This window comes from Rhagoletis pomonella, unplaced genomic scaffold, assembly GCF_013731165.1.
Source record: "Rhagoletis pomonella isolate Grant_MI unplaced genomic scaffold, Rhpom_1.0 Rhpom_scaffold_00005, whole genome shotgun sequence".
Taxonomy (NCBI): Eukaryota; Metazoa; Arthropoda; class Insecta; order Diptera; family Tephritidae; genus Rhagoletis; species Rhagoletis pomonella.
The window spans coordinates 7,057,230-7,066,468 of NW_023458559.1; the positions used below are offsets into that span (position 1 = coordinate 7,057,230).

The 9,239-nt window shown below is 35.1% G+C and overlaps 1 protein-coding gene across 4 annotated transcripts in view; it reads left to right on the top strand.

Annotated features, from left to right (window-relative positions):
- The window catches only part of LOC118738671 (MOXD1 homolog 2), a 1,114,343-nt gene that overhangs the window by 333,255 nt on the left and 771,849 nt on the right, over positions 1–9,239 (top strand). For all 4 annotated transcript variants that reach the window (XM_036469580.1, XM_036469579.1, XM_036469582.1 and 1 more), the window contains exon 6: positions 4,038–4,233. In XM_036469580.1, coding sequence (XP_036325473.1) covers positions 4,038–4,233 — 196 coding nt within the window. The remainder of the gene's footprint in view (positions 1–4,037; positions 4,234–9,239) is intronic.

Here is a 9,239-nt window from a genome sequence, read left to right on the forward strand (position 1 = left end):
CTAAATATGACGCACATATGTATTAAAAAGAGTTTAGTTTGTGAAAATAGTTAAATTCAAATATGTGTATATGAACATATGTATATATGTATGCGTACATGGAATAAAGAAATTTGAGCAAAAATTAGCGAAATGTTCATAAAAATTTTAAATCTTTTTTAGGGTATGGAATTTTGTGGCATAATAAATTTTAGTACAATAAAATGCAAGTTTGAAGTAGCTAGGTTGATTTTTGGCAATTTCTTGTTCGACAATTTTTTTGTATGGAGAAACTGAGCAACGCTTTCAACAAAAAGAATTGCCAAAATTCAACTGTATTTTTCGGACACTTCGTAAGTGTCAACAGTAATTTGCGAGCTCTGAAGAAATCATAAGCAAACACAAAATACCAATTGACTGTCGTTGCTGCCCGCTTGCAGAAGCTAGAAATTTCTCATTTTTCGACTGCGACTGCCGACAACTTGCAAAAGCAAAGATATTGCTTATACATCGACTTGCGCCGCTGACCAAAATCAGAATGAAATCAAAATGAAAATTTTCAAACCAACGACTGCCGGAAGAACTGCGCATTTTGTCGGCAATCAGTTTCTGCTTGAGCTTTGACTGCGACTGTTAAACCAACGACTGCCAGCAGCTCGGCGCATTTTGTCGGCAATCAGTTTTTGCTTGAACTTCGACTGCGATTGTTAAACCAACGACTGCCAGCAGCTCTGCGCATTTTGTCGGCAATCAGGTTTTGCTTGAGCTTCGACTGCGACTGTCGTCTTGTCTTATAATTGTAAGCACAAGCAATAAGTAAATTTTGAACAGTTGAACATAAATCGAAGCAGTGAGAAGCGAAAATTTTATTACTTTTGCTACTTCGACTTAAGTTTTTTAAACACTGATTTCAATAATAAGAATTGTAGCAGGCTGCGCTGTCAGTTAAAAATATTCACTTTTTCCTCTTATGATAAAAGCTGAGAAATATATTTATCGCGTAAATTGTAGATGCGGTAAGTACATTCATATGTATATTGGTATTATGGTATTTTTTGTAAGATTCGCATCACAATCTTATTTGCAGCCCATATTGTTTCTGGCTATCCTGTCGGAAAAATATTCGGATATTTCTTTTATGAGAACTGCTAAGCAATACATTTATTACGAGTATTATTGGTATGATAAGCATATTGGTGTTTGGTATTATGGTATTTTTGGTGATTTTCAATTCAACATTTCATTTACAGAAAAATTGTTCCATTAGATATACTGACATATTGCGTTTATAATTTCAAAAAGTTATTTTGTTGATCGTAATGACCATTTTTACTACTATAGGATCAGTGTTGCCATTTTAGCCGTTTTCCGACTAGATTTAGCCGGTTGCAATAGCAAACAGCCGGAGAAATTTCGGCTTAGCCGGAAGCCGATTTGTTAGCCGTTTTGTAAAAAAAAATTAGCCGTTTTTAGCCGATTTTGCTATTTCTTTGTTTTCTTAAAATTCAAATATATATGTTTCCATTTTTGACTAAGCGACCCAAAATCTCTTAGAAATGGCTACTAGCGTTATCATGGAGGCAGGGTTGTATAAAATTGGACCGATTTGATTATTTTTATTTTAAACAAATTTTTTTTTTCTAAAGAAGGCCGTAACGGGGACTTTCTTCATAAAATATTTGCAATGACTAAAATTTAAGCGTGAAGTTTTATTCGCAAACTTAGAAAATAACAAATTGTTTCACTGTATGCTTAACAGGCGTTTGTGTTTGGATATACTACCAAGAATAAATGTTACAGATATTGTCTTTCCAGATAGCGTATATTTAATTCTGCCTTAATTACAAAACATCATTGTTGCCCACGCTTAAAGTTTTAAGGCAAGGGAAAAATGGATATTTTCAAGCACTATGTACACATATGGCCTTATTTAAACTAACTTTTTTTCCTGAGAACTTATTTAAATTCCAAAAACCGAAGGCCAACTTGAATTAAAAGAACGAGCACTGAAATGCATAAAAATTAAAGTAAAAGAGCACAAATTTCTATGTAAAGCAAAACTCTCTAGGAAGACAATAGGTTTGTTCGTCGAAAATCCAGCGAAAATTATCACTCAAAATATCAGTTAGTAAGAAAAAATGCTCCCAAATTCTCTCTCAAATAGGGAAACTTGCAAATTTCTGCACGAACGCAAATTTGCAGGAACTTGCAAGTTTCCCTGCCAGCTAGTGCCCACGGTTGCATTTCAAACATAAGAGATTTGTATATAATTTTAAAATCCTTTCAGAGTGGGAAAAAACAGGATCTACATGTATATTTCTTGCTAGTCCGACTTTCTTCAACATACGTTTCAATTTCTTTGCCGTACTAACTGTCGCGTTTCCTATATCGACTCTGGTTGAGATTGCGTTACGAGTACGTTTCAAATCAGTGGAATTAACTAAACTAATTAAGTAAACAAGTCCTTACTTAAATTTTTATTAAAAATCGCTCAAGTTTGTAAATTTTTAAATTTGACGAACCTGTTTATTCAAATTATTGTCGACAAAAAATGCAACCATGTGCCACATTCATATGTTTTTTCTAATTGCAAATTTTTGCCGCCAAAATTTTTTCGAGCTTGAATTTGCAACTTCTCCCCAAGAACTAGTCTTTCTACTTATGATTTATTTAAATAAAACATGTGAAATTTAGTTGAAACAGTTTAGCCGTTTTTAGCCGGTTTTTTTGCCAATCTAGCCGGTTGGCCCGGAAAGTTCTGGCAACACTGTATAGGATTCAATTTAATATAATTACGCATAACAATGCCTCGAAAAAAGTGTATGGGAGTGTCAGCTGATCGCAAAAAACGTAATTGCCTTCCAATAAACCAAGATATGCAACAACGGCAGATCTATTTGCAACGAGCTAGGGAATGTATGCGGAACCAAAGGCAGAAACAACGGGCCGAACAAAGGCCAAAATTCACTCCCCAATTTAGTAGTGTTTTGGTGCCATCATATTTTCAGCGATTAAGTGAAGATGTCAGTGCAGGGAGGCGGCAAGAAAAGCTACCAAAGACGTATTGCGGTGCACGTCTCTTCCTTAAAGACGATGAGACAGAATCAAATTGTGCTGAACGCATGGAGAAGATATGCGAGTTTTGCTCAGCTAAACTTTATCCAGGCGAGGCAGCTGATAATACTGCATCCATCTGTTGCCACAAGAGCAAGGTGAGTTTACCACCAATTTCTGTCCGCAATGAGCTGAAAGCGCAATGATGACATCACAAAAAACTATTTGGAGAATATCCGTAAATTTAACAACGGTCTTGCGTTTGCTTCAGTTCAGGTGAACTTTGCCAATATTCCGGGTAGAGGACCATTTTGTTTTAAACTAGAGTAAGACGATTCTCAGATATTATTGTTTTTGTGAAAGAAACATTTAATCAAAAAGTTAATTCTGAATATGTTTTCTCCTCCAATTGTGTATACAAAGTAAGTGACACCATGTTTCCCTCAACTCATGACACTCATATATCAGTCAGTTTGTAATATGTTTTTATGTATGTACCTAATAAGTATAAGTTCGGATGTACTATAAATCTCATTAATGCTTTGTAATATATGTATAATAAAAATAAGGGGTTTATAAGAATAATTATTTCCGCGAACTATTAGAACAGTCTGCTACTATCTGTGGCTACAAAGAGGGATGAGTTCACTGTGTATTTCTGTCTGCGCAGACTGCGCATGGGCCCGCTTGTTATTAATATTTTGCAATGCATATTTATTTATTAAGTTTAATTCAATACAATCAATACGAATATTTCATGTGCCGTTTTTCACTTGAATGTGACATTAATAATATCACGTATTCTACGTTTAAGTTTAGCGGCTGTGGCTCCGACACAGCCTCCAGGACAAGACGAAGGCGCTGGACTGATCCTTGTTTTTCATTTCAAAGACTGAGATTTTCCCCACAGTGTTATTACTCAGTTCTCATACAGTGTATATAATATGCGCGAATTAACAATGAAAATTCAAAGAATCCACCCTCTTTATGCGGTTTATTTTCAGGGTTTTACATTTCCTGGCGAAGCTGGTTATCCCATAGAATCTGTTGTGGCCAAGTACTACCTAATGGAGACGCAGTACACCAATTTAAAACCGGATTTTACTCAATTGCACAGTCGACAAATGGCAGACAATTCTGGCCTGAGGATATATTTCACCCACGTGCTCCGATCTAACGACGCTGGAGTCCTGTCAATCGGTAATGTTGATAAGTAATCAGTGTTGCCGCGAATCCTTTTTAGTGGTAGCCAAATTCCTTTTAAAAAGAGCTAAAAAAATCCGTTGTAGCTAAAAATTGTAGCTAAAATTGTTTACTTACATATCGTAGTTTAAAGTATAAAACCGCGTATAGTCATTCTGAAAAACCGCGCAACTGGAATTTGCTGCCAAAAATTGGATTTACTCACACAAGCTCTTGGCTCAACCCCTATCCATTCGTCCTGAAATATACTAGCCAGAAATGCGATTGCTTTATAAAAAATTATAGTTTAAAAAACTAAAACCTCGCTATTATAATTTCCATTCGTATTGTCATCAGGTATGTAACATAGTTACATCCCGAGCTAATAAAAGGGAGGTAATAAAAAGAAAACCATTTTGAAATACGAGTGTTTTTACTCTCTAGAAAATAATTTATGCAACCTCACATACGCGGTTTTGCATTATCATCATACGCGGTTTTGCATTTTGTTGATACGCGGTTTTGTATCTACTTTAAACGACGATATATGTATATATAAAAGGGAAAATACACGACACTAGCTTGCTGGCATCATCAAGTTATTGTACCATCAGGCTCGAAGCATATAGAATATTTATTTCTTTACAAATGAGGTCCGAAAAAGACCGAAATGATTAGAGCCGAAATTTCATAATATTTCCACAAACACGGCGCTGACTCATATAGTGCCAGAAATTTTGGGTAAAATAGTTAAAAACGAGCTCATTTCTCCATTCACGACACCAGCGTGCTGGTACAATAATAAAATTTTCAAATCGTTTTTGATGTCGTAACAGCAGCCGGTACAATCACACCACAAGAACATACATGGTCAATCGGCTGGCACCAACACTTGATGGTGCCAGCATGCTAGATGCATATTAAGGGACGCGAACTTATCTATTTTAAAGTATAGTTAAATCGTTAATAGATAAGTTAATGGCCCTAACACTTTTATAGTTTGTATAAAAATGTAAGGAACATACAATACATATATACATATATAGTTATGCAGATATGTATGCATGTATTCAAGTCTAACGCAATTGATTGAATGTTGATTTGTTGAAGTTGAGTTTTGTTTTGTGCAGAATTTGCATGAAGCGAAACAGATATTTCTTTGCTGTTATTTTTCACGATCCAGAAAATAAAGGTCGCGCCATTCGCGGACCGCTAACCCTCTCTTCGTCGGTTTCACAGCATCCACCCAATCGCTGACGTCATAAAATACTGTTGTTGACATTCACTGTTGCCAACTTGATACTTTTCGCACCAAATTTAGTGGGTATTGAAAACGCAAAAATTTTTGAGTTTGGTGCTTGGTGCGTTTTTGGTGCTTTGTTTTTAGTTTGAAGACACCAAATTAGAAAGTCTTAAAAAAATGGAAGCAAAATTTATAGCAATCGTAGGTGTGGTAAGCCACTTTACAAAAATTTAAAAAAAGTCATGGCACAGTGACAATCATAAGCGACAACAAAGTATATGGCAGCATCTTCAATCTTGCCAGAAGAAATCGACCGTCGTCCGAGAAACATGGATTTTTATTAATTTGAATCGGCATCCTTACAATCAAATTATGTATGCATATAAAGTCCATAAAATACACCAATAAAAATTTGGTGCTTTTTCACATTCAAAACTTGGCAATACTGCCATTTGTTCGATGCTTCCTCTTTTTCTTGTCGAGTTCGTCTTGCTATCTCATTCTGGTATTTGTTGACGTCACGGCCAGTGGCTCCCAGCTCGATTGGTGAAATCTTGTATTCTTGGTTATTTATTCTGTATGCTACTTCAATTCGATTTTAAATAAGGTTTCGTCTGCGTAGCGGCAACTTTTTTTCACGAACTTCATCTTTATGAAATATAGGAAAAGGAGAAGATCAATGTATTTATGTATGCCACACCAAAAAGCTTACAGTGAGCATACTGTGGTGGGCATGTGCCGTTATCGCAGCAAGCAGCATTTTAAAGCAAAAAAAAACCCAAAAACAGTTGTCAAACGAAATATACGATGTACAGTAGAGTTGTAAAATTATCGATAGTTTCCATGTTTCAGAAAAAAACTATCATTACTCGTTGATAGTTTCCAGCAATACTATCGATAGTGTCAAACGCTACCATCGATAGTACTATCGATAGTCAATGTAATGTTAAAAACTGTTCCAAATTAACAGGGACGGCATCGAAAAACAAAAAAAAAACAAAATATTGAAAATATAAACACACGTAGGGCCGTTTTCTTAAGTAACTTTTAACTTTAAAATTCACTTTATGTTTAAATATTGCTTTAACATGTATAGTTCGGTCTAAGTAAAGCATTTTATTATCGAATTTTATTTCTTTATTTACATATCTATTACTGAAGCTTACAATAGGGCTATTCGCGATCCGGTGCAAATGGCCTAGCATCATTGCATTGCAAATTTGTATTGCAAATTATTTGCAATACACAAACAAAATACACGCATTTGCATTTGTCATGGCTTGGCAAATTTGCAATACCGAAAATCCATAGCATAAAAATGCTATGCATTGCATTCATAAAGAAAACCAAAGCTGATGCACAAAAATTGTTTTGCAAAAGCTTTACCATGACAGTTTAATAAAGGTCGCTCACAATCCATGGCATATTTCTGCAATTGCATAAATTTGTCAGCTCTTATGCACCGAATCGCGAATAGCCCTAATTAAAAATAAAATTATGAGCCTAGTAAAGAAAGCTTCTTCTTATGATCTACAAAACATGGCAACAAAAATGGGGAAAAAATTGTTGCGGCTAATGTTACAGCTGTTTTTGATTGACTTGTCAGTGCTGATTACGAATCCATGAGCATAAGATTTCCATCAGCTCCAGATTTAGTGAAAAACGAGGTCAAAAAATTGTTTTTTTTTGGCAATATTTAGAAGCTCTAGCAAAGAAACAAAAGGCGGCGTTTGGCTTAAATTAAAGCTAGAAGTCTCTACTGCTATCCCTGAAAATACCATCCCTACACCTTGACCTGATGGTCACATATAGTCATTTATTGAACAGCAAAACCTGATTTTGTGCGAAGTTTGAGTACCCACCGCAATTAACCCTTCGATTTGTGAGAAGGTCCCTAGGGACCTTTTCGTATTTCATGTGCCTATATCTTTTTGTTCAATGCATTTTTGAAAAGAATTTATACATATATTCCAAGAATAAATTAAGCTGAATCGTTTAAAATAAGTTTCGAAGGGATACGGGATCACGTTCGAGTGTTATTGAGATTTAAACATATATAGTACGGGGATTAGTGACAAGGTCCCTAGGGACCTTGTACAATTTTAGAAGAAATAACAAGTTACTTGTCTTCATGTTTTGATTTTTTTTTCACTTGTTCTTCAAATTATTTCATTCCTAATATATATGCAGGACGTTAATTTAATCAAAAGACAACATAAATACCAAAGAAGTTGCACATGTACAGTCGAAACATCGAGCAACTCTTTGTAGGTCCCTAAGGACCTTCTCACGAATCTAACGTCATCGGCACTGTCACTCATCGGAGGGTTAAAGGTTCTATCACCTTTTGTTTTTTTGTGCTAGACTTTCTAAAATATTGCAAAAAACGTGATTTTTTGACACTTTGACCTTGTTTTTCTCAAAATCTGGAGCTGATGGAAACGTTATGCTTACGGACTCGTAATCAGCATAAAAAAGTCTATCAAAAACAGCTTTATCATTTGACGCAACAAAATCACTGTTGCCTTGTTTAATTGTTGCTTATTATAAATTTCCAAATATGATATATTTTGTTTAAATTTCGTAATATAATTTTTTGATTTGTTTACAGCCAAAAAACATACAACAAACACCGATAATAGAAATGCTTTACTTCAGACATAGCCTTATGGTTTGAAGCAACGTTTAAATATAAAGGTTGCTTGAGAAAACGGCCTTTAAAGCAGGCCGACGCGCAGCTACATGGAGACATTATAAATAAAATCGGCTGTGCTAGAGGTTTTAAACTATCGATAGTCAACTATTACTATCGATAGTTTAACCTTTTTAGAGAAAAACTATCACTTCATCGATAGGGGCAAACAAATTAAACTATCGATACCATCGATAGTACCGTTGATAGTTTGACACCTCTAATGTACAGTGCTTGTTTGTTTTGAACGAAGCGCTGCTTGTACATATATAATTTTCACTTTGGGCGCAGCGCTGCTTGTACATAAATTTCGCTTTGCGCATGCCTGCAGCTGGCAAAGGTTCTTTTTTTATTTTGCGCTGTGCTAGCTGCAGTGTTGCCAACTTTTGATTTTCAAAAAGCACCAAAAACTTGGAAAAAACGCGTTTTACCACACTAAAAGCACTATTTTTTTTAATCAAGGGATGCTTTTTTCATAACATAATACCGAAGTACTGCACATTAAAACTGGTATATCTCGAGAAAGAAATATCGAATCGCAACAAACGAAAATGATGCCCTAATTAGAATTGAGCAAATAATTTGATGTTTTCATTATATAACCTCAACTATCGCTAAAAACCGTGGTTTTGGCACTTTGAGGTTAGGATATCTCTAAATTCTAGTGCTAGAGCAATTGTGGGCTAGATTTGGATTCAGCACCAAGGAACGATGTGTTTTACTCAGGTGGTAAAAAAAACGAAATTTGTACAAATAATTATAAAAGAAAAAAATAAGTACTTAACTTACTTGCGTACTAGCATTTTCAACGCGAATAGAATTTAACAAGGTGGGTTTGCAACTTCAGCATGGTTGTATTTTAGTCCATTTAAATTTGTTGATTCTTGTAAATTCTGTGCTGCCAGAGCTTTAAATATTTCAAATTATTTCAGGTTTTAACTATCTCGAAGCAAAAGCATTAAATCTAGTGCTTAAAGCACCAAGTTGGCAACTATGGCTAGCTGAATATAAAAAGAGAAGAGAATAGAGAGAAATATATATGTGGTTTGTTGATGCTCTCTAAACATAAACGCGTGAAAGGCAAACGGT